This window comes from Saccostrea cucullata, unplaced genomic scaffold (genome assembly GCF_032062105.1).
Source record: "Saccostrea cucullata isolate Sc308-1 unplaced genomic scaffold, CSIRO_AGI_Scuc_v1 ctg92, whole genome shotgun sequence".
Lineage (NCBI taxonomy): Eukaryota > Metazoa > Mollusca > Bivalvia > Ostreida > Ostreidae > Saccostrea > Saccostrea cuccullata.
In genome coordinates, this window is record NW_026928448.1 from 284,450 (window position 1) to 310,747 (window position 26,298).

General features: G+C 32.3%; 2 protein-coding genes across 2 annotated transcripts in view; both read left to right on the forward strand.

Annotated features, from left to right (window-relative positions):
• The window catches only part of LOC134277619 (GPI inositol-deacylase-like), a 33,194-nt gene extending 24,815 nt beyond the window's left edge, over positions 1–8,379 (forward strand). The window contains 7 exon segments of the mRNA XM_062759951.1: positions 2,852–2,942; positions 4,587–4,680; positions 4,915–5,115; positions 5,501–5,624; positions 5,996–6,148; positions 6,312–6,418; positions 7,642–8,379. Of these exon segments, the coding sequence (XP_062615935.1) occupies positions 2,852–2,942; positions 4,587–4,680; positions 4,915–5,115; positions 5,501–5,624; positions 5,996–6,148; positions 6,312–6,418; positions 7,642–7,822 (951 nt within the window). The 3' untranslated portion in view covers positions 7,823–8,379.
• A 1,970-nt stretch (positions 8,380–10,349) lies between these two features.
• On the forward strand, positions 10,350–22,966 carry LOC134277609 (uncharacterized). Its single transcript, XM_062759932.1, has 20 exons — positions 10,350–10,464; positions 11,472–11,579; positions 11,902–11,974; positions 12,126–12,177; positions 12,908–13,015; positions 13,367–13,415; positions 13,698–13,756; positions 13,942–13,977; positions 16,014–16,066; positions 16,175–16,235; positions 17,433–17,504; positions 17,635–17,691; positions 17,918–18,108; positions 19,092–19,137; positions 19,355–19,420; positions 19,554–19,613; positions 22,304–22,329; positions 22,520–22,586; positions 22,693–22,717; positions 22,863–22,966. The coding sequence occupies exons 1-20, from the start codon at positions 10,428–10,430 to the stop codon at positions 22,895–22,897; spliced, it is 1,281 nt and encodes a 426-aa protein (XP_062615916.1). The 5' UTR covers positions 10,350–10,427; the 3' UTR covers positions 22,898–22,966.
• Positions 22,967–26,298: the final 3,332 nt, after the last annotated feature.

Here is a 26,298-nt window from a genome sequence, read left to right on the forward strand (position 1 = left end):
ACTAAAAATCGTCCGATTTGCCAACACTAGTACAAATATATACTATTTACATGGGTATTGGGGAAAGTTACTGGTACATGTACCAGGTATTCAGATTTATTTTGCTACAATGAAAGCATCAGAGAAGACTAAATGTATAATGGCTAATTTAAGTAACAAGTACTTATATTGTTAGAATAATTTCTGTTTTAATTTGTGACCATAGCATCATATGTTTTTTAAAGATTAGACCAAACAAGATAATTCTGTTAATGAACTAATTAAATCCAGATTCCCTACATGTGCCTTTTCTTCTCATTCTTACAAGGCCTTATTTTTCGGTAATAAGCATTCATTTTCTGCCAAGTCAAAGAAGACAAGACACTTATTCTTTTTTTAAATAAAACTACTGACTTCCCTCCTTTTCATGCAGAGAAATTTAATCAGTGTATTGCATTACCTCCTAAAAGGAGAGGGGAAAACTAAATGATTGGTTTAATTACAGAAAAGAAATCTGATAGGTTCTGAATTGAATAGTGAAAAAATTAATTTCAAATGTGTGATAACAAAAAAACCTTTGTTGATTAAAATTTTTGTTGTGATATAATATTAATGGATTAACTGGAATTCAATTTACAAGTAATATGAGAACAATGAATTTAAATTGGCATTGTTATGGAATTGGACCTGAATTACAATTACTGGGTATGAATTTAAGTAAAATTTGAGAAAACCCTTAAAGTATTGTGTCTAAAAAAGTATTATAGAGCTGTGAAAAAATTTCTTTTGAAAAATGATTTTGGTATAATAAGTCTAGAATTGGTGGCATGTTTTTAAAAATATTGACCATTTGTATGCAGTTCACAAAGCCATTGTTCCTCGCTAGCTATTGTAAGACTGAGAACTATAGCTATAAACTTCTATAGATCAATATCTAAAATTCTGTGTTCAATGTAAATTTACAAAACACCAATCCATATAGCCTTTAAATGTTTTTTTAACTGCACTTTGAAACATACAAAAATTATGACCCTGTGATTTTTTTGTATTATATGTAGCTTGCTTTCATACAAATACATGTGCGTGCCAACATCCCTCAAATCAATATTTAAGTAAGGTCCATCCAGAATAGTCTTTGAGCAAGATTTAATTTTTCTTGAAGTATAGATTAAATTCAAGTTTTTGTTACAGGTATTGATATAATTCTGAAGAGCTCTTTATTAACGGATTGGGAGTTGAATATCGGGTTTTACACATGTTCCTGTAAATTAAGAAAAGCAAGAACAACAAACTTTTAAGTTAAAGTATATTTTGATAAGTATTAAAAGGACCCGTGATTTAGTAAAGTCAGATGAGACCATTAGAAGTTCCTTTTTCTTCTCCATCAAAAGGATTCTGGGAACAAATCGATCAAATTACATTAAAGCATTCAAAATTTTTTGCCAGTCATCAAAATTTGAAAAATCTTTTTTATCTGTAAATAGGCAAAATTTAGCATTACGTGAATTAAGGGTCACTGTATTAAAGAATATTCTGTTCATTTCAAAGACTTCAGACATTTTCATTAAATATGATTACCTGTAATAGGCAGCCAGTGAACAAAGACAGATTCTTTGAGTCTATGAAGTTTGTTAAGTCCAGTTAAAATTGATAGATAAGTTTGTCTGAAATTTGTAAGAATTCTATTTTTGCCATTGTCTGCCCAAAACAAGACGTCTTTGTGTAAGTTAGAAAACATGCCCATCTGAAAGGCGGCATTAATTCCAGAGTTTGAATTTTCGACATGAAAATCTATATAAACAAGAAATGTTTGGGGACTTGCAACCATGTGATTTAATTCGGCTCTGCCATGCTTTATCAAGAATTGTTCCCACTACAATTAGTGAAGGGATTTGATTTCTATTCAGTTCAGTTTGATGTTGATTCTCTTTCTTCATATTTATTGGCTTTGTTATGACCTCACAATGGAAAGCATTCAGTAGCTATGAGAAAATGTCCAACTCTGATGTTCATGTAGCTTTGAATTAAGTTGACGTCAATTTGCTTACTTTTGTACTTCTATTTTAGACAAATGCTTTATGCTTATGAAAATTTGTTCTTGTAAAATGTACAATAAAATGTATTTGTGAAATACTGAAATCAGATGTCCTTGAATATGGCTGCTCACAATGACGGTTAAAATTTCTCAAATAGAATTTAAATTTCAAGGTCAAGAGATAAAATAAAAGTACCCAAAAATTGTCATGTCAAAAAGGAAATAACTGTGAAATAAGATTTCAGGTCCTAGCATCAAACATTCAAAAGTTATGGTCAAGGTTAAATTTTTTTCAAAAGTAGGTCAACCTCCATGGTCAGATGATCAACATTATTGGTGCCCATGGCAAGGTCTAGTCAAAAAGAATATACCATGGTACTTTTGAAATAAGAAAGCCATAGCAACAACTGTTCAAACTGTTTGACTTAGGTTAAAGTTTTTCAAAAGAAGGTCAAACACCAAGGTCAAAGGGTCAAATTATTGGTATTCAAGGAATCTTCAAGGATTTTGTCACAAGAGATAAACTTGTGAAATATGAAAACCCAAGCCAGAACTTTTCAAAAGTGGTTAGATTTTTAAAAGTTGTGGTCAAGGTCAAAAGCCCTAACAGCAATTGCTGAAAAGTTATGGCTAAGGATAAAGTTGGGTAAAATTTTGCAAAAGTTGGTCAAACTGCAAGGTCAAGAAGTCACATATGTTTGTGCCTGAAGGAAGGTAATATCACAAGGATAACAGATCTTAATGTGTTCCAGTGTTACACTTTATGTACAATGTATAAGTTTTTTTAAGAAAGAAAAAGCATTCAGAATATTTATAAGAATATATTTCTATTTTCAGTTTGTTCGTTTCTATGGAACCTTGTTGCCTGCTTTTATGGTGGCTGTCCTATTGATGGGAGTTGTGCATCAACTCAGATGTATGGCAAAAGGTGAGATTTACTCATTTGTTACTGTACCCCTACAATTAAAATAAAATATTTGAAAAGGAGCAAATACTGTAAGCATACATGTTATATTAAATCTCCCGCCTAGTAAGAAATCTACCGCTTTTCTACAAAAGCTGCGTCTAAAGTATTTTTGGTTCGCTTGGGTATCCATTTTTGAAGCCACTCTCATAAAATCTCACTAAGATATCGCGTGATTTGACTCGGAATCATACAAACGCTTTTTTTGTACATAGATTTCAAGCACGGATTTGACAACGACAACAACACAAGACTACCAGTGATTACATTGGTTACGATAAATTAATCAACATCCCTGCCATGAAAAAGGAGATACAGCTTTTAAGAATTAGATGAAAACATTTGACATCGTCTTTAAAAGCACATTACAACTTTATCAATAAAGTCAATAGAAATCACTCGATTGACCAAGCCATGTGGCAAATCTCTACTTTCGTTTTCGATCATCGCGGGAAATCTGATTTATATAACTTAACGAAAGATAGGAACTTGTTTTAGATCTAGATTAAACCATGTCATCATTTGTTTTGTTTAAAAACTGAATGAACATTCAGAATTATTGCTTCTAGGCTATATCAGCAAAGATCACTCTTCAAAAGGATAAGTAAAGCAGCCAATCCAAGCAAAATGATGAGCATGAAAAATATTTGAATTTGTACAATTTATGTCAAACTTAAGGTGTTTCTGTCTTCTTCTTTGCTGTTGATATTTAAGATTAATTAGTGTAGGTACCTGATTTCATTTAAGGCTTATAATATACATTTATATTACATGAAAGATATCGAAAATCCAAGCGTTAAACAACACGCGCGCAATGCTACCGCTTTTGAGGTCTGAATCTCCCTATTTTTCATCACAATAGGTTAACATGTATGCAGTGTAAGTCGTTTTAATTCCACGGTGTTAAAATTTCACGATATCTCAAATAGTACCAAATGTGATGGTTTTAATTTCACGCTTCAAGAAATTAATTAAAAATTTCATATCAACATTTATTGTCTTTAAAAACTAATAATGACATTCACGATGGGTTTAATTTCGCGGAAAAATGATAAATCGCGAACATAGCGAAATTAAAATCATCGTGAATATTTACCAATCTACAGTATTATATTAAAGGTAATCATATTTTATCCCGTTTCATAGTGATCCTTGTCTACTAATTCAAGAACAGACTAATATGTGATAAGAGGAAGTATTTGTACATTACATGTATAGAGCTTTGCTCCAAATGACCTAATGTTTGATTGCTAAATGAATAAAATAAAATGTGCTAAATTCTGACTGTGCTTATTTTTGTATATTTAGAGTATATTGGGAATAAAATCTTTCAGAAATATTCTCATTTAAAGCAAGGCCAAAAACACAATACTGTAAATCACTTTTTATTCGCGAGAACTTTATTTTCGCGTAATTACGCAAGACAATGAGCTCGCTAAAATTTCATTCTCGCGTATAAAAGTATTCCTTATGAATATATAGAAGAAAACATCAATTCGTGAAAATTATGTCTCGTTATTAATTAGTCCATGACTATCTCGCGAAAATAAGGTGTCGCGAATATCTAGTGATCTACAGTAGTCACATTGATTGGAATTTTTTTTCCAGATGGGATTTGTCCAGCTTTATCAGATGCCATCTCAGACAATGGAAAGCCTTACTTCATCATACCAGTTGTCATGTTTCTCAACTTTATTTTACAGTAAGCCTCTGGTGCTTTTAAGCTTCCCAAGATTGCATCTGCATAGTTTATATAGGGGACTATTATTAATATTATATATAATATTTAGTATTTCAGTGAAATATTTGCAAAAGCATCTTTTGCCTGATTTCGTGAGAAAACAGACCTTTTAAAGTAAAATTTGGCACATTGTTGTAAGAATGTACAGTTTTGTGATTCACGTATCACTAACACTTCTTAAGTTTAATTTTGTAGACTTCCAATCATTCAGCATATATTAGGAGAGAACAGTTGTCTATTGCCAGACACCAAAGAATTGACCAATCAGGGTCTGATGTTGCGACCTTTGCCCTTGCTGCTGTATTTGATTGCCCTGGGACTAGTCAACTTCCAGTGTCTAGTGATTGACCTGGGAATGAAATTTCTGAGTCGTGTTGCCAGTCTTCTTCTCTCATGGTAAAATTTACTTCATTGCAACCCAAGTTGAAAACCATGTTCCATATTTTGAACCACTTAGAAATTTTTAAAAACTTTTCATGATTTCTGTAAATCTTTGTGAACTTTTTTTTTCTCATTTTGTCTCTTAGCTCACCTGAGGCAATATTAGGCTAAATGAGTTTTGCATCAAAATATATGGACTCCTTTTGACCGTATGAAATTTTTAAAACAAAAAAAAAAATCATGTTACCATGGTTAGTGAAGTAGGGGTATTTTTTCCAATATTCTGAAAAACAGTAAGGCCAAGGTTTTGAAAGACTAGATCACAATGTATTTCAGATATCTGAATACTAATATACTGGTAAATATATTTAGACATGTAGTCCATGTTTCACTATTTCAGTTGTCCTGTTCCGGCCAGTGGTGATAGATTAGTACAAACATTCCTAGTGTTAGCCTTAGTGTTATCTGGTGGACTCTGTGGTACACTGGGTCTTATTATCTGCTACTTCATCTGTATTGTTAAGGTAAAATGTTATGTTAAACTTTACTGCCTTAGATATTCTTCGTGGTTTGTAAAACCCTACTTTAAGATTTTACAGGGATGATAATGATTCCAATGTAAGGTGATGTTATCAAGTTATACGTACTGTAAATACAGTTGAATTTTGAGAACTCAAACACTAATATCTCAAATACCATGGATATGTCTAAGGGATTTTTTTAGTCCTAACCCCTTATTTTTTAAGCATTGTGTTTTGGATATCTTGTATCTTTGCATGTCTAGAATTTTTTTGTCTGTTCCATCAAGTTCAAGATAACAAGGTTTTACTGTATTTACATCCTTCAGTATTTCTACGACAGTTAGATAGATTTGAATGTGGTATATTTTGTACAGGTGCTGAGGACCTATCACATTTTACGTCAGAACATCCTAGAGTCCCGTATACAGTCTCGCTATAATTTATACCTGACTGTTCTACTCCTGTTAATGTGGGTGACGGCCCTAAACTTACCTCCACTGATTGTGTGGCTCAGGAATATACAGTTAGTATTTCAGATTTTTATACCAGAAACATACCAAAGCAGAAAATATGTGCAAAGCTTTCAACAGTATACGGAAATATGTATACATAAGATCAGATTACATTCCTGTTAGAAAGGAAAATTAATTAAAAACAATTTTTTTTAAGCATTTATAATGAATAACTCAGAATTTTATATTCAGCGACCCCAGCTGTGTGACGGCCATTGTCTGTATCCTGTCCGTGGGAGCCCTGTTTATATGTGATGATCCTCCCTCTGGAAGGAAATGATCATTGCAATATAGGGAATATTCCCTTTGTTTTTAAAAGTGTGCTAAAAGTAACTTTGTATTTAAAGAAAACAGGTTCACACTGTTAGAAATGGTAATAATGAATTTTTTGATAACTTTGTCTTGTTGATCCAAAATATGTCACAATATCTTTTATATTTTAAAAAGTATATATATGCACAAATATAAAAATTAAAAGATTTCTCATTCAATAATGTTTAACTGAAATAAGATGTTTTTTTTTCCCACAAATTCAAGTGTACTTTTTTTTAGCATGAAAAAGACAATTAAAAAGCATCTTTTAAAAGTGCCTAAACGCAAAATACTTTAAAAGACAAAAATTACATCATTTTCTAGTCTTAAATTGAAAATTATATGACATCACTGCTATTTTTTATGAAAAACATCGTTGTGCATTGAAAAAAGAAATATCAAAATGGACAAAAAAGCAAAACAAACTGTAATGCATTTTTGTCTGTGGGAGCCCTGACTTTATGTATAAGAGACTTGTGATGATCGATTTTCGGTGGGGAAGGTAAGAAGTACATGAGCACTGAATGGAACTTCTTTGAAAAAAAAGGGGGTAACACCATGACTTTGTTATGTGACATTGTGCAAAAGTAACCTATTAAGCTACTTTGAGAAATGAATTAAGTTCACACTTTTGGGATTTCCAGACAATATCGCACGTTGTATATAATATTTTGAAAAGTTTAAAACATGGGGGTTGATTTGAAATAAATGTAAAAATCATGAAAATTTGTCAGCTGAAGTACTTTGGGTTCTTAGAGTGTGTTAACCAAAATGTAGGTCCTGCTGACCTACTTTTAAAATAAGGATGTACAGTTTACCAGAAGAGCAATTCTAGGCCCTGTGGCTTCTTGTATTTTTCTTTGTTTTTTTTACAAAAGGAGTATGGACAAAGAAAAAAAATCAATTAGAGTTGAGCCACTATTACCTGGTAATATGAAATATATAAACTCTTAAAAATTTTTCAAAATTTCAATTAATTTCAATAAATGAGCATGAATATACTAAAAATTAATTTGTATTTATGTAAAAGCCTCTTTAGTGAACATGCTAAAATTATATCCCACAATTTTTGAAGGAAAAATCACTAAATTAACTTAACACTTTACATTACATTTCAGGAAGTCGTAATTAACTTAACACTTTACATTACATTTCAGGAAGTCGTAATTAACTTAACACTTTACATTACATTTCAGGGACCACTATTTCCCGTCCTGTATAGCTGTGTATATCCTAACCATCTTACTGGTGTTGTATGGGACCCTATCCACCTACAGAATATCCTACTTCATCATGTGTGCTCTAATCATGATTGCTGTGCCACAGGTTGTTAACAAAGTAACATCAGCCCAGGAAAAGAAAGACACAAACATGTAGTGTTAAACCGATCTCATAGTAAAACTAAAAAAGGATTTTTTTTATTTTTGAAAAACTGCAATGATGTCTAATCAGTGTGTAAAGAAACTAGATATTTTTTTACTAATTTTGATTTTTTTCCCCTGATTTTTTGTTGTGATTGCCAAAAGTGATTGATACTCAAGACAATATTTCTATGATGGATTCATTGGAAATACATGTACATAAACATACATGTTTCATACAATTTTATTCTTTGATATATCATGGTTTGATTTTCAGTGGTGCATATCACAATAATTTCTTTCATTTTAATCTTATTTAAGACACTTGTCCGGAGACGTGATTTAGTGTTATGTTAAGACCATACGGGATTTACACATTTGCACATTCCAGTTTTAAGTTTCTTCTTTTGTTTACCACATGAAATGTGGATTTGTAAATCTTTTATTTTATGATGCAACCAAAGGTGCAATATATGATTTTCATTTTGATATAACACGTTTTTTTACCACATGACATGCAAACTGAGTAATGAAACATTTCTGAAAGAAAACCATGTCAATAAATCTCTTGATAAGAAACAATGTCTTTTTTTTGTCATATTTTTTGTGTTGCCACTTTTTTTTTTACACAAGTACAGTCACTCCCCATTATCTCAGACTTATTGAGATCAAGCAAAACATTCAGGATTTCCAAGGATTTGAGATATTGAGGGTAAAATACAGAAAAAGTGGTTGGGACCTCCAAATGACTTTGACATATTAATGATATCAGAGATACAAAAGTTTGAGATACCAAAGTTAAACTGTATACTGTATTTTGTCATTTTGGGTTTATTTTGTTCATTACTAGTATTTTATCTTTTCAAAGTTTAATTTCTGTAATATAGAAGCAAACAGAGGAGGAGGGGTTTAACAGTAGGATGTTTAAGTTTTGCTTTGAAATCTTCTAAATTGATATCTTCTAAAAACAACAGAGTTATATCAGGGAATATCAAAAATGCAGTAAAATTATTATTTTGTATTTTACGCTTACAGTATTTATGAGAAACGAAAAACAAAAGTTCAAGAAGAGTTGAAAATTTTAGCTTGATATGTTGATAATTTGCCAATAACAAAGGCCCAATGAGCTTATTTTCGTAGGTTAAAAAAATTTCGGTTCTAACGGGAAGGTTTTACGTTTATTCGTGAAAGTTTCACGTTTTTACATGAAAGTTTCACTTTATAACGCGAAATTTTTCTGTTTATTCTGGAAAGATACGCTATATAATGCGAAAGTTACGCATTTATTCAAAAAAAAATTATCAATCAACTTACGAAAATGAGCTCCATGGGCTTTCATAAGTTTGCAATCTCCACATACTCAAAATTCAATTCTGTGCGCGATGTCATCTACATTTTCCCTCCCTAAATTTAGGGCAAATTCAAATCAACTTGGGAAATGTTTTAGCAGATTGCAAAAGGACAAATTTATTTAATCTAGATTGGGTTTTTTTTAATGGCACAAAAGATTGGGAAGAGGAGAGATACATTCCAGATGTCCAGAGTTATTTAGTCAATCATTTGAAAAAGCAACTTTGCTCGCATTCAGTAGAAATTGAAATAACCCCAGCAAGTACGTTAACCTGCCAAAGTAAAATTGAGATCTTCGTCTAGGTCCATTTACACTACTGATGTAAAACCAGCTGTTCTTGAAATCTTGTGTAAAGAAGATAAAGCGGGGGAAGACATTGAGAAGCGTTAACGTTATTGAAGGACATTTAACCCAACGAAAACAACGCAAGATGATATACTGATATGTAATATTTTTCTAATTATGATACGTTGCATAAGATAACCCATTAAGCTCAATTTCATGGAATAAAAAAAAATCTCTCAGTTTAACACCGAAAGTTTCGCAAAAATTTTGCGTTTATTCGCGAAAGTTAAGCGTTATAACGCGAGCGTTTCGCGTTGGAAAGATTGCGCGTTTATTTGCGATGGTTTGGGTGTTATAACGTGAGTGTTGCGCGTTATAACGCGAAATTTTTTAACCTATAAAAATGAGCTCGATTGACGGTGGACTTTCGTAATGTTGAAAGCTTCATTTCATGTAAAAGAATTTTAGTTGCTATATCCTGTATATACATGGTATACTATACTTAAGTATGTATGGTAAGCTATATATTCGTCACATCATCAAAAGAGTAAGAGAAAAATGCCTAGTATCCTTTCTAGACAAACTAAAAAAAAAAATAGTCATAAAAGAACTGCTCAGAGATGTGCTGGACTACCGATAAACCCAACCCAAGGTTAATGTTAAAATTATAAAATTAGTTTTGTATAATTTTTGAAATTGTCATCTTTCTTTATAATATAATTTTGAAGTGATCTGCGAGTGTTGGGGGAGGGCAAAATAAATTACCTGTAAATGCTGGTTTTATGTACCTAAAATGTTGAACAGCAATTTCTTCCCTTTTTTGTTTTTCAGAAAATGGAATTATTGAGAGAGAGACGCAATCCGGAAAAGGATTTTGTTTTCGGTTTTGTATTTTATGACTCCTGGTCGATATCCGATTTTGATATTCAGTTTTTCCAAACGATGAATTTTGCCATATTTTCGATAATAGAGGGTACTTGCAGAAATGTCAGTCAGTGACCCTTTGCTGAAACGTTTAAAGGGTATGTAATAATACATTACGGTTTCTCTCTTTTTTTATTATGAATGCTATAAGCATTAAGCAACTGATGATGTAAGTGTGACTAGTTGGAAGTGACAGATGAACAGATATTAGTAGTAGTAGATTTATTCGGGTAAAAATCAATGTATGATACAGGGTGGTACAAATATAAATAATGCATATGAAAGATCTAAATAAGGAATATTTAAAATATAAAGCAATAATTTTGTGTTGGTGTGCCATTAATTAATCAGGATAACCCATGAAAGCAAAATTGAAATGGTCCTTATTATAAATAAATAAATAAATGAATAAATAAAACAAAAAACTAAACAACAAAATTAAGGAAGAGGATGTAGGCAAGATTTTGGCAGATACACCAGACAGATCATTTTATAATTGACATTTAAAATAAAACAAACATTCATTTGATAAGGAGAAATTGTGTTGGTGTGATCAGGGGCAAAGAAATGGAGAAAGAAGAATGTGGCAACCAGGCAGATCATTTTATAATTGACAAATAACTCATTTGATAGAGCTCGATCCTATCTTGAATCGGAGAGGGGGGGATTTAAATTTCAGTCTGGTTCGGTACATTTTCTCCCCTCCTTTTTAATTTTTACAATAAAAATGCAATACTTGTTCTAGAGCTGACAACCACTTAGATCTATAACCACCACAATGCATGTGTACAGATCAAAGCAATGCATAAACCAAGGTCTATGGTTATGTGAAAAATGGTAAGTATATCTGGTCTCAATAGCGCATAGGTTAGAGCTAGAGCATTGGCATGTTATGCCAGACGCCATGGGTTAGAGTTGAGACTTGACTTTTCATCAATTGTCAGAATTGGCAGACTGATATTCACACACCTATATCTGTATATACTCCACAACGTAAACATTTTATAGCTGTGTTGTTTCAAAAATTATTCATTATACTTGAGACATAAATGAAACATTTCTTTGCAGACCTACGATGTACATTATAAGTTGGTTTTCTTTTCAGGATTTGTTTTAGAATTTAGAACAAATAATATTGTTGTAACAGATGAGAATGAAGATCTAGCAAAACTATGTTGTGTGCTGGAGGAAATCTTTCAAAAAGGAATTAAAAGTAAGTTGATAGCCTTTTAATGGAAAACATTCATTCATAGCAAGTGTGTTCCCTAGTTATTTGAAAATTGATATAGAACTAAACATCTTCCATCCTCATCTTGAATAAGAATGAATAGTTTGTACATTCCTTGAAACATCAACCAAAAAAGTAAGTCAAAAGTTCTGTATCCAAAGTATCTTAGAAATGAAATGTCAGTGTACTTGTCTGTATTGTTTAAATTTAAATTGAAAATTTTATTCAAATGTGAATGCATGTTGGCATTTTTCTTTAGAAAGAAAATATATAGCAATTACAAAATTAATATCTTTTCCCCCCATAGAATCCAGATGGTTTGACAAGAGTGAATTTTTCTGGTCTTGGGTGGCAAAAATACCATCTTTTTCAAAGGAAAGGTAAGTTGAATTAGTAAACATTCTGACCAAGAATTGACTGATTTTTTTTACAAGCATTGAAGGACCAATACCGTGTTATAATAAATATGCATATAAACCCTTTATCATCTTTATCTAGCTGTATATATACACAGTTTTTTTTATTTTGTAGATGCAACCCGATACTTTCGATGGTAATTGATACTGTCAAAGATTCCAAGAAGGTTGGTATTTTAAAATTGCAAATTCAGAAATTTTTTGGTTTTTAAATCACCAAAGTGGAGACTCAAGTGAATGTCTGTCTGTAAAAATCTCTTAACTTTCTTCATTTCCTCAAGAACCAATTTCAAACAAATGTTGTACAAAGCGTTCTTGGGTGAAAGAGGTTTAGAAATTTTCCCCAAATGAAAGACAATGTCCTATTCAAGGGAAGATAATCAAGAAAAGTCAGAAATAAGATTAGATCAATAAATCTATAAAGCCATGACTAGTTATAAGCAGGCATCCCCAAGTAGTGCAGATTCACATGTACCTGGTGAAATGGTGGGGGGGGGGGGTGAAAAATATACATGGGAATATATAGGGGAATTCATTTTAGAATTTTCTCCCCAAGAATAGGAAGGCTGTGAGGGTGAGGCTACAATATTGGAGCAAATATTTCACTGGGAATAAAATATCTCTTTTCTTCTTCAAAAACAGCAGACAAAGTTGGCTCAGATGAGCAGTGTGGCCCATTAGCTTCTTGTTTTATTTTGGATTGAAATTACTTTTAAAAACCACACATTAGTCTAAGAATGCGTGTATTGTAGGATTAAAATGTTAGATGTATTTGATATGCAAATTTTGGGAAGTTTCTTTCTCCATTTTGAGTGGAGTTTATTAATACAATGACTTTATTTTACATATAAATATAAGTTATTAATATGCAGAACTGAATAGTTTGTTTTATTCCAGGTGACTCATGATCTAGGCCGAGGTCGTTTATTTATCCGATCAGCGTTGATGAAGAAAATGCTGACGGTACCCGTACAAATTATCTCCAAAAATCGACAGCTAGCTAAGGTATGACAGTGTTAGGTTTTTATTTTACAATAAATTTACCAAATTAAAATATGAGAACTAAATTGTAGGGTTCATTCAAAATCAAAGCATCTACATAGCTGTAAATCAGTATCTAGAATTATGATCTTGGAACAATATGCTAGCCTAGCCATTACATAGGGTTTAATGTGGTGATTCAGACAGTGTGTATGATAGACCTACCTAATATAGATAGCCTTGCAGCTAATCTAGCCACTACAATCTTGAACACAATCAAGGTTAAATGCAGTGGATATAACTAATTTTTTACACTTCAGCTGGTCTGATTTCAGAAGTAAATTATGAATAATAAAATTTGTGATTTGGTTACAGGAAGTGTATTATGAAAATGACAGCATTCTGGGGAATGAAATTCTTGCAGGTATGCTTATTAAAAGGACTAACTTTATTTTCTTTTTTCAAACAAATTCTACTGTATTGTCACCAATAATTTAACCTTCAAGTATGTTCGCACTGTTAAAGGAGAATGGTAAAGATATGCGATGATGTAAAAAAAAAAAAAATCTAGAACAATATCTCACTGTATCTCTTTCAAAAATGAACTTTGTAAGTTTCATGCTTATTTAAAAAAAAAAAAAAAAAACCATTGTATACATATAAGCACTCTACTACAAATGAAATATTTTGTTCTGTGAACTTTCAGAAATTCTACAGTCACTTTTGTTTGAGTTGACAGAGGCAAACTTCCAGTTGAGAATTCATGTGAGTTTTTTTAGCATTTTTTTAGTTAAATTTTTGCTTACATTTAGGATATCACATAAGAACCCCACATATGTTGTGGAAATATTAATGTCTATAAAATCATTGCTACTATAGTATATTAAAGGGTCAAAATAGTGTGTTTAAATTCATTAATTATTGAATAATTCAAATATTTATCATTTCAGAATGCAAGTTTCCTGGACAAGACATGGAATTTGCCTGTAAGTATCTAAATATAGATACATGTATCAAACGGGAATAAAAATCATTTTGGGGAGGAAGGAGGATTGCCAAGCTTTAGATAGGAATAAAAAAAAATATTCCAAAAAGGGGGAAACTGCAAGTGCCACATTAAATAGGCAAGAAACTACATGTAGTTTGTTCTAAATATATTCCCATACAGTTATAGGATAAAGCCAACATCTGGTAACAAAGTTTTATATAGGAATATAGACAGAAAACTTTTTAAGCTCTTTCTGAAGAGCACTGGGACCAATCAGTTTTAATTAATTTGATTAATCTATACCCTTGTGTACATTTATAGATTCAATTCATATCATGAAGACAAGGCCACAAATGTCTATAGCAATAAATGGAATATATTTTTATACCCCCCGCAAACGAAGTTTGGGGAGGTATATAGGAATAACCTTGTCCGTCTGTCCTTCTGTCTGTCTGTCCGTCTGTCTGTCTGTCTGTCTGTCCGTCCATCTGTCTAGCTGTCTGTACAAACATGTCCGGTCCATATCTTTCTTACAGAGGGACATTAGATACTACTACTCCACACAAAGATTGCCCATGACCTAAGGGTGTGTCATGACCTTGACCCAAGGTCATTTGGGGAAGTTCAAGGTCACTGGAAGAAAAAGTTCATAATTCGTGTCCGGTCCATATCTTATTTATGGATAAACTTGGTAGGTTAAAATTTGTGCAAAGATTGCCCATGACCCAAGAATGTGTCATGAAAAGGTCACTTGAGGAAGTTCAAGGTCACTGGAAGAAAAAGTTCATAATTCGTGTCTGGTCTATATCTTTCTTATGGATAAACTTGGTAGGTTCTCATTTCACAAATTCTACTGATTGTCCATGACCCAAGGGTGTGTCATGACTATAACCCAAGGTCATTTGGGGAAGTTCAAGGTCACTGGAAGAAAATTTTCATAATTTGTGTCCTGTCCATATCTTTCTTATGGATAAATTTGGTAGTTTCATGCTTAATTCACACAAAGATTGCCCTTGACCCAAGGGTGTGTCATGACCTTGACCCAAGTTCATTTGGGGAAGTTCAAGGTCACTGGAAGAAAAAGTTCATAATTCGTGTCCGGTCTACATCTTTTTTATGGATAAACTTGGTAGGTTCTCATTCTACCCAAGGATTGCCCATGACCCAAGGGTGTGTCATGACCTTGACCCAAGGTCATTTGGGGAAGTTCAAGGTCACTGGAAGAAAAAGTTCATAATTCGTGTCCGGTCCATATCTTATTTATGGATAAACTTGGTAGGTTCTCATTTCGTGCAAAGATTGCCCATGACCCAAGAATGTGTCATGACCTTGACCGAAGGTCACTTGAGGAAGTTCAAGGTCACTGGAAGAAAAAGTTCATAATTCGTGTCTGGTCTATATCTTTCTTATGGATAAACTTGGTAGGTTCTCATTTCACGCTTAGATTGTCCATGACCCAAGGGTGTGTCATGACTATAACCCAAGGTCATTTGGGGAAGTTCAAGGTCACTGGAAGAAAATTTTCATAATTTGTGTCCTGTCCATATCTTTCTTATGGATAAATTTGGTAGGTTCTCAATTCACACAAAGATTGCCCTTGACCCAAGGGTGTGTCATGACCTTGACCCAAGTTCATTTGGGGAAGTTCAAGGTCACTGGAAGAAAAAGTTCATATATCCGGTCTACATCTTTTTTATGGATAAACTTGGTAGGTTCTCTCTACCCAAGGATTGCCCATGACCCAAGGGTGTGTCATGACCTTGACCCAAGGTCATTTGGGGAAGTTCAAGGTCACTGGAAGAAAAATTTCATGATTCATGTGTGATACGTATCTTTATTATGGAAAAACTTACTTCTGAAAAAGCCCAGCGGGGGGTATTTTGTCCCGTTTGGACAGTTCTAGTTTTATCTTTCTCTTTAAAACATATAGTGTAGATCAATTTGTATTTTTCACGTAGTCTTTTCAAGTAATATGGACTGTGGGCCTGTTATTGATTGAATAAGTTGCAAACTATTTTTCCCATCTGATTTCAGATTTACAGACAGTATGAACTTGTACCATGTGACAACCTTGGGCTTCATGTGCAGTGAGTATCAAACACAATTTTAGCTACAATTTCTGAAATATGGAATACATACAATTTTTGCTCCAGCATTTATTTGTTTATTTTCTAATTCATTTGATATTGTTATAGATATATCAATGGGTTTTTATTGGTGAAAGCCGTTGAACCAGGAAGTGTGGCAGAAGAAAATGTAAGTTTCAAGAACTTATTACTGACACAGAATCTTTCTTCATAGTTCTCACTCTGCTTCCAGCCTACTTCTTAGGCCATACTTCTTACTCTACCTCCAGCCTATTTCTTAGGCTTTATTCCTTACTCTGCATCCAGCCTACTTCTTAGGCTTTATTCCTTACTCTGCCTCCAGTCTACTTCTTAGGCTTTATTCCTTACTCTGCTCTTTCCCGTAAAACACATTTTTAGCTCACCTGAGCCGAAGGCTCAAGTGAGCTTTTCTGATCACATTTTGTCCGGCGTCTGTCTAGCTGTCCGTCTGTCTGTAAACTTTTCACATTTTTGACTTCTTCTCAAGAACCGCTGGGCCAATTTTAACCACACTTGCCACAAAGCATCCTTGGGTGAAGGGGATTCAAGTTTGTTCAAATGAAGGGCCACGCCCTCATTCAAGGGGAGATAATTGGGAATTCATAAAAATTTGGTGGCATGTTTTAAAAATCTTCTTCTCAAGAACCACTGTGCCAGGAAAGCTGAAACCTTGGAAGCATCCTAAGTTTGTTCAAATCATGACCCCCTGGGGTAGGGCGGGGCCAAAATGGCTGACCAAAGTTTTACGTAGAAATATATAGGAAAATTCTTTAAAAATCTTCTTCTCAAGAATGACAAAGCCATATTTCATCATATTTATATGGAGGCATCCCCAGGTAGTGTAGATTCAAGTTTTTTTTAGGGCGGGACCAAAATCCAAAGTTTTACATAGAAATATATAGGAAAATTCTTCAAAAATCATCTTCTCAAGAATAGCAAATCCATGATTGGTCATGGGACTACTTTTGGATTTAAACTTTTCAATAATAAACCAATTTCTACTTTTCCTAGCCACAGTGCTCAGGTGAGCGATGTGGCCCATGGGCCTCTTGTTAATCATAATTTCTTTCCAGTACATGTAGTTCTAATTTGTGACTCCACTATCTTTTTCCACTCCTCTTCCCTTTTTTTCTTCCTTGTTCATGGCTCCTCATTCCATATTTTTCAACCTTTTTTTAGTTCTTTTTACCGATCTTGTTTCCTGTTCCCTCCTCTTTTTTTTTTTTTTACTCCTGTCTCTCAATCCCTTATGACTCCTCGTTAATCCCTTATTAATCACTTTTCCATCCCTTCCAACTCCTTAAAAATGTAAAATTTATATATCTTCATATACCGTCTTCTTCAGGACAAAATCCATGCAGGTGATATTATTGATGAGCTCTGTGGTGAGACACTTAGAGGGAACAAAATGTCTGCTGTAAGTTAATTCTTTTTATGCATTTATAATGAATGTTTGAAGAAATTAAATATTGATGTTATTTATGTGATATTGTGAATGTCACAGATAAACAAATAAATATTCATTGGTATAATACATGTATTTACAGGCTCACAATGTTCTGCAAAAGTACAAAGGTCTTCCTCTGCACATCCATGTAGTGAAGGTATGATCACTGCAAATCTATACAATGTACTTTAGGAAAGTTACAATCTTGATAGCTTTGGTCGTTTTACCATGGTATATGTTTGATTTTAAATATAATAGTAAAATGGTTTTCAGTTATAGTACATGTATTTTATAGATTAAGATTTTAAAATTTGTCTTAAACGGAAGTTATACACAGAATTTATAACAGATAATCTGATGGGATTTTTTATGTGATTTCCTAGGGATTTGACAGCCAAGGTAATTTGTACAAACCAATACAACACCTGATAGAGGATGCAGATATTGACATCGCCACCTCAGAAGAACTGCTTCAGATCAAAAATAGCTCCAGTAATGGCTACAAGAAACCGCCGCACACCATACTCAGCGAGGAGGACGCAGAGGAGCTCCCCGTCCACGGCTCAGAGGGAGGGTAGGTTATAGATAAAATACTGTAAACTAATTACAGTTTCACTTTGTTATCTCAAATACTGATTTCTCGAATACCTGGATATGTTGAAGTGATGAGGAAGTCCTATCGACTTACAAACTACATAATAGCATAGTAATGGTATAAATTGTGATAATGTTAACAACATTATGAAGCATGTCGCTATAAAAAAGTATTTTAGGCTATCTAAATTTAATTCCTTGGTTCTCAGGCCAATTTTCTCCAAAACAGATGCGGGAGGGCGGCATTTTATTTTTCATTTTATTGGCAATAAAGTAGATGAGGGAGGTATTTTTTTAAATTTTAATTTCCGAAATTTCTTTAACATAAAGATAATTTTTTTAATCACAGATATACTTTCCATTTCTGGTCAAAAGTTCTGCTTTATCCATTGCTTAACAGCGTGTAAACATCGTAGGTAATGTCCTCGAATGTATTTACAAAACGAGGTAGCCAAAATCTCATTGAAAATGACTACCGGAAGTGATATTTGAATACAAAACTATCGTTATAAACAAATGAGGTCGGAATTTTTTTCCCGGATTGGTCTCCGCAACACCAACTTTTTATTTTATCAAAAATACAAAAAAATCGGCAATGCGGCTACCTCAAAACGGATGCGCGCGGGCCTGCGAACCAAGATTTCAATTTTATATGGCCTTACCCGGATGTATCTCAAATCCCCTGATACAGCATTTTTTTTGATCAAAGCAGTTCCATTGAGTTCGAGATAATAAGGTTTGACTGTAGTATTTCCAAATCATATTCTTCATTATTCATTATGAAAAACATCCATTTTTATTAATTTTCCTAGGAAGAATTTGGCATAAATGTAGAATTTAGTAAATGGTTCATGGCGAGATATTTTTGAGATTAAAATAATGTCTTGAAAACTGTGGAATTTCTAGCACTTGACTGAAAATTGCATGGTTTTCTTTACTATGTACCATTACATCATTTTTCAGGGCAACCTATGAAGCTTATTATCTTGGCTATGTTCCCCTTGGAGTAGTAAGTTAAGCTTATTAAAAAATCTCTTATTAAAGAAATTAATCAATGAAATATATTGCAAACTTTTGAGATTTATGACAAAATTTAACTTTTTTTTTTTTTAGATGAATCAGACAATTGCAAGACTTTATAACTTTTTTGGAAATAAACCACCATTTGGGTTTACTTTTACAAATTTTGTCAGTATCAATTACAAACTGTTACATTTCCTTGTTAGGATGGAAGAGTGGTGAGAATTGAGGATTCTGTTCTAGGGGTACTGAGGAACCATACCCAGCGAGTGGTAAAGTTTTCATGTTCTCATTTAATTTTGGGGGTTACTCGAATGGGCTAGAATAGATATTGAAAGAAGTAATCTAATATGTAAATATGACAATGTTCATAATATAAATAATGTGAAGCATTTTCATTGGTAGCCTGTAAGGATAGAACTCACAGAGAAAGACATACTAGTTGTTGACAAAAAAGATGACAAGGTAACTTTTTTTTCATCTAATTACTGGAAATTGGTTTTAGGAATGGTTTCCAAAAATAGAAATTAAGTTAAAACCAACAAAACAGCTCCACCCCCAAAATGACCTTAGATTGTTGTTTGTTAAAAGCAAAGTCCCTGAGGTACACTGTGGCCACAATAGAGAATTAATGTATTTATATCAAGTTAATCAAATGGGAATAAATGTCAAATTAATAACAAAAAAAATATTGAAATTGAAGAATTCCCAGTGTATGAGAATTCAAATTTTATTTTGTCTGTCATGACCCATTGGAGATAGTTTGGGGGCTTTCAGGGACAGAATTTTTCTATGGCATAAATGAGAAAAAAAATGAAAATGTGATGATGAACATTGCTGGGTTTTATGACCCATCATTCTCTTGTTATTATACTGAAAGGATAAAGAAACGCATATTAAACTTTTGAGTTAAATTAAAACAATTATTTCAAATATGTTTTCCAGCATTGTTTTCTTTAAAAAAAATATATGTTAAATTTGAATCAACAATGTGTGTGGGACATCACTGACAAAATTTTGTGTGATTTTGAGTGATCAATTATTCAATAATTGATATCAATATGCATACCCCCCCCCCCCCCCAAAAAAAAAATAATGCAAAAAAATGCTGAGAATTCCTGTGGTAAAATGAAATGCATATATAATGCATATATAATTTATAATCAGTCCCTTTATTTCACAAGCTAGCTGGTGATCGAAGAAAAAAAATGCCGGAAATTCTGAATGTAATAATATATTTCCTGTGCATTGAGTTCACCGAAAAAATGAAGTTTTAAGCGTCCAAATTTTTCATTTATGTATCTACATGGTACATGTATTTACCAGCTGCACTACCCTTTGAAAACAGTCACGAGTTAACTGTCCATACACAAGTGGATGCCAAAAGCATTTTTTGTGTTTAACATAAAAATATAGCTGGTGGAAGAATCCAATCAGACCACATCGCCGTCCTCTTCTTGAAAGTTTACTTCGCCAATTAAGATTTTACAAAACTTATTATTTCTAGAGTATGCACTGTTGACATACATGAACCTACAGAGTATATATGTTTTCTTAAACATGTGAAAGCGACTAAGTGAATATTTTCAAATAATATTCTGACGATATAAATGTACTCGAGGCGGATCAAGGAATATTTCTATTAGGGACCATATACCCACAGACTGATAAAACTAATCAGTAGACATGTCATTTAACCATACCCCCGCTGCGAAGGAGAGGGGGTATACTGTTTTACCCGTGTGTGTTTTTCTGTCTGTCCAGCTGTGTATCTGTCCGTAACAAAGTTTTTGGTGGCAGTTTTCTCAGCAACTATGCAGCACTCATTACAGATGCTTAAAATTTTAGCACATTCGTTACTGTGGCATGCCATATGGTGGTTTCATTGTTTTCAAATCCCATGTCAACTTCCTGTTTTACCGTGCGTCTGTCCGTACCATACATATATACATGTAACAAAATTCTATCGCATTTTTCTAAGCAATTATTCATCGCAGATTCTTTTTATTTTAACACAATCTTTGTTGAGACGTGTCATATAATGGGATTTTTTTTTGTATATGAATCTGATGTCAACTTAATTTTTTTTTGTGCATCTGCCTGTAACTGAATGTGTGTAAATTCACATCAGAGTGGAGCATTATTGGTGAGCATTGGCTCACAGACTTCTTGTTTGTTCTGCCTTTTAAAAAAAAATATCAAACAAGTATTAAGTAACTTGCATAAAATTTTCCCGAATACCTTGTTTTATGTATACATGTATACGTATAAGTTTAGAAATCAAGACACACGATGGAGTAAGTGCAACACTTTTTTTTAACAATATCGGAAACGTTAACTTGATAATGAAATCATTTAAATTTAAATCAACCTCTTTTTCAACATGATATTGTCGTTCCTTTATTCTGTTCCTTTTTATTTGTGTATGTGTATTTTTTTATTGCTGTGTAACATGTGTAAGGATGGAAAATAATCAGGTTTTACGAATTTAAATTCAAATAGAACAAGAAAAAGATTACATGAGACTACATGTAACATAAGATTACATGTAAACTGGAACAAAGCTATATTCTTGAAAACAAATCTCTTTTTTCTACGGTTGTATGAGTATGTATAAACTTTACAATTCTTTAGTAATTTTATACGTTCCTTGTGTCGATTTCTGCACAGGATTTTATCACACACTTACATTAAAAAAAAAAACATTTGTCGAATTCGATAAATTCTGAATCAAGGGTTCCATCTCACACAAGATTGAGTGACTTCCATTCCACATCACCACACCAGTGAATGGTGAGCTTATTTAGTGTCAAGAGAAAAACCTTCTTAATTTCTCTGGCATCCCAAGTTTAGTCCAATAAATCGAGAGACTCGGACATATTAAATTGAGGAAAAATAGTATTGTTTGCAAAATATATTAGCATGGAATAATAAAATTTATTATCTAATCATTTATTATCATACAATCTAAACTTTACGTGTAAGCAGAGCAGAAAACGTCAAAAAACGAAATGTGCGTTAAAGTGCGTGATTGCGGGGCAAAGGTATATGCGTTAAAATGCGTGATTTCGGGGCAACGGTATATGCGTTAAAATGCGTGATTGCGGGGATGGGGGTTAATTATCTATATTAATTGAATAAAGTTTTGTTTGTAGAACACATCTTTAGTAAATCTTTATGGGTACGTGCAGGTACATATTTTTGTTAATACATATATATATTAATGGATCTAAACTTATATCAAATGATAAAGGGAAAAGATTTGGTGAATTTTCACTCCATTAGAATCAAGCACAGGACATATTGTTATTGTAAAAACACACTATATTTATTTAAACCTACATAAACATATTAATTATTTTTCTAAACAGAGAAACAACATGCAGCCTAGCCAAGAAATTCAACTGCTATGTTTTTGAAGCCAGAACAAATGAGGAGGTAAGCATAGAAAATGCATCAATGTCGTGTTTTCTTCATGTATCCAAAATTTAAATCTACTCTGAGGAGAGGTCACTAATTGAATAATTCATCTTCATCTTTTCAGGCTAAATTTGCTCTTTGTGCCATTGGTAAGTTAAAAATTAAACAAATAATTAATCAAGATAACACTAAACCTTACATGGCCAAAACAAATAAACAAGTCAATGAGATTGTTTCTGCTCTTACAGTATACATGTACTTATTAATTATTGATTATTTAATCTTTAATTTCAGCTCAAGGTTTTGAAAGAACACACCTGCTGTTGTGATCAAAGAAAGACAACTGTGCTTCCACCCAAAATATATATTCAATTTTTTTTTTTTTTTTTTTTTACATTTTTGTTACTTGTTGGTAGATTTGGTTAAGGTTTATTGTTATATTTTGCCTATATTTATGCTTTATTTTTATCATTTAGTGAAAATGGTGCTTTTTGTTTTTTGTAATAAAAATACTTGATTTATTAACATGGTTAGGAGAATATGTTCCCTAGGAATTTAAAAGAAATAAAACCGATTTTTCTTCCTCTTTTTTGTAAAGGAATTTACATCTAGTTGTTCCTGATTTAGAGGTGCACATTTGCATATTTCAAATAATTTGCTGTTATTGTTAATAAGAAGTATTTTGGAATAATTCCACAATTTCTTTAAAATTATTTGTACAATTTAATAGCAGTTCAAAAAATTAAAGTTTTATCCCATGTGATTATAAATGAAACTCATTTGAATTTATAATTGTGAGATTCATGGCTACTAAGTTTGGATGTAACTGTCATATGATCGAAGTATAAAAGACATGATGGATGGTTTGTGAAATTTTCGAACAGCCCATGTTTATTTTAGCTTATATTACGCTGAATTTGTACTGTAGACGTACTTTTTTCCACGGGGTCATGATTCCGCAGAATCTCCATTTCTGTTCAATCCGCTGGTAGCATATTACGCGCATATCTTAAGACTCTCCTTATATGCCTTTCATATGCATTAAGTTCGATGTGACAAATTTGTAGCTGCATACATAGCGTAAATTAATACCACACGGAAAAAAAGTACTTCTACAGTATTTGCTAGAATATGTCCTCAAATACCTGGTAATAAAAATCAATGCAATACCCAAGTCACACTATTTCATATTGTTGAAAAAAAACTATTTTATGATTCGTACAGAAAGAAATCTTTTGGTTATTCATTTTTTTTTTACTTCTATAGAAATTAATGACTGATGTATGAATTTCATGTTTCCATGGATGAAATAAATATGTAAAAAGCTTTCAACTGCTGAAAAACATTAATTTCCGCAGAGGTCTATTTTTAGTTTTCAAGTGGCATAAATGTATGTATATATACAAATGGTTGTGAACAATATGATTTGATTTTTATTTTTATATCCATGTGTTTGAATGGAATCTCATCTCAAGAATTAGTTTTGCACAATAAAACTATCATGTTTTTATAACTTTTACAAAATATTATGACATTAATTATAGAGATGTGATAATTGGACATTACATTTTTGGGGGGGAGATCAAAAGTATTAGTGTAGCAATATTCATTTTGATTATATATGTACATGTAAATTCACTGTATGAAAAAAAAATATACAGTAAAAATCGGTTATAACAAAGTCACTGGGACCTATGGAATTACTTTTCTATTATCCGTAATTCATTATATCCATAGAAGGTATTCATTAAATATTTATAGCTGGGGATTCAAAATAACTTTGCTATATCCATAATTTGTTATGTATAAGGAATTTTTTAAATTTATATAGTTGGGGATCCAAGATAACTTTGCTATATCCGTGAATTCGCAATATCCATGTTTGTTCTAAACGAATTTTACTGTGCACTGTTAATATATGTATAAACTAATTAACTTTTTTTTTTTTTTTTAAATGTTGACATTGCATTTTGCTGGCATGTGAAATCAAATGAAGTGAGTTCTGCAAGCATAAGAAAAATAATCAAATTTACTTGGAGAGAATAATTTTTTTTTATCATTTTTTTTTTGCAAATAGATATTTTATAATGATGAAAATAATTATCTATATTTATTATATGGTGCAAAGATATCACATACATTTGATTTTTTTTTTTTAGTTTCACCTTGCAGGCAGAGACAAAATCTCTTATTCTGTCATCAAATTCACCTGTTTTAAATTAATTCATGTCATATTGTCCAAAGTTCTGCATTTAAAAAAACTCAATTCTTGGTCTTGGAAATCCAACAATTTTATGAAAGATGAAGAGAAATGTCATAATCACAGAATGAACAAAATGACTTTTGGTTGTAAATTAATTTTAGTGTATATTTAGTTGATAATTCAGATCTTCCAATCACCTTGCATTCCCTACAAAATGTTAGAATTTTTTTGTTTTTTATATTTCACTCATTTCACCAACAGATAGTGTTCATTATATTTTCTTGTTACCTTATTTATTTTTTGTTGAGGGATATGACATATATTAATTTATGTATTTATTAAAATTTGTTGCAATCTTATTAAAATTCCTGCTTATCTTTATTCTTTGCATACATACATATATATCACACAGAATTTAAGAAATATATGTGTACTTTTAATATGGTGTATATATAAAGTGTTAACGATTGAAGACATTATCTCCCATTGGAAAAACAAAAGATCTTCAATTAAATAAATTAAACTTCCTTTATTTATTCTATAACATCATGCTAGTGACTCTTTAAAAGATGAAATTGTGGAAAGTTACAGAGTGCAAACTAATCAGGATGACAAGGAGACACATTTCCATTAGAAGAGTCACAGGGGCCTAGAAACTCTCTTGTCTATATTTGGCCCAAATGCATACCTGTGGCTCACTGGACTGCAAAATTTGGATGGATGACCCAGAAAAAACTAACACTGAATAAGTCAAGTTAATTCAGAACCACCTACCCCCACTCGTTGATTAATTGTTAGGTTAATTTTGTGTCCATTCTATCATGCAGCCATGGGTTTGTGGAAATAGAATGGACACAAAGTCTGTGGCTTGCAATGATGCCACCAACTAACGCCCTGCTCCCTTTCAAAAGTTACGTTAAACTCACTATTACTCATATTCAATTCTATACCTATGCCTTTAATTAATTAAAACACTTTTTGATCCTATATACTTGCTGAAGTTCAAAAAATCAAATTTCAGTCAGAAATTTCTATATTGTTACAATTTCTTTCTGAATGAAAATATGGCAAATAAAATCTAACCGGTACTTTCAAAGTGGCCTCAAAATTAACAGCAAACCTTTTTTTCAAAAGTTACAGGGAGAAATCTCAAATAGAACAAAGAAGTTACATGGATGGATCTGATCCAGAGGGGTGGGGATGGGGTGTAAAAACCTTTCCCACAATAACAGCAAAGCCATATTTATAGTCCTACTGATATGGGAGCACTTGCAGGTAGTTAAGATTCAAGTTTTATGTTTAAATCATATGACCCAGCTGGGCCAGAATGGCCAGGGATTGATCAATTAAAGTTGAAATTTGTATAAGAGCTATATAAAAATCTTCATAAGAACAGCAATTTAAAGCTTTGTTTTGTCATAATTGATATGAAGGCATTCTCAATATTAATTAAGTTGTGTAGCTTCAACTTACAGTGCAGTTTTGATCATTCCTCTAGGGAACGATGGGGCTATATCCATAATGGGA

Coding starts and splice junctions, on each gene's coding strand:
- LOC134277609 (XM_062759932.1), top strand. CDS start 10,428: ATGTCAGTCAGTGACCCTTTGCTGAAACGTTTAAAGG. Junction 16,067..16,174: donor AACCTTGGGCTTCATGTGCA/GTGAGTATCAAA, acceptor ATATTGTTATAG/ATATATCAATGGGTTTTTAT. Junction 19,421..19,553: donor GGAACCATACCCAGCGAGTG/GTAAAGTTTTCA, acceptor TTTCATTGGTAG/CCTGTAAGGATAGAACTCAC.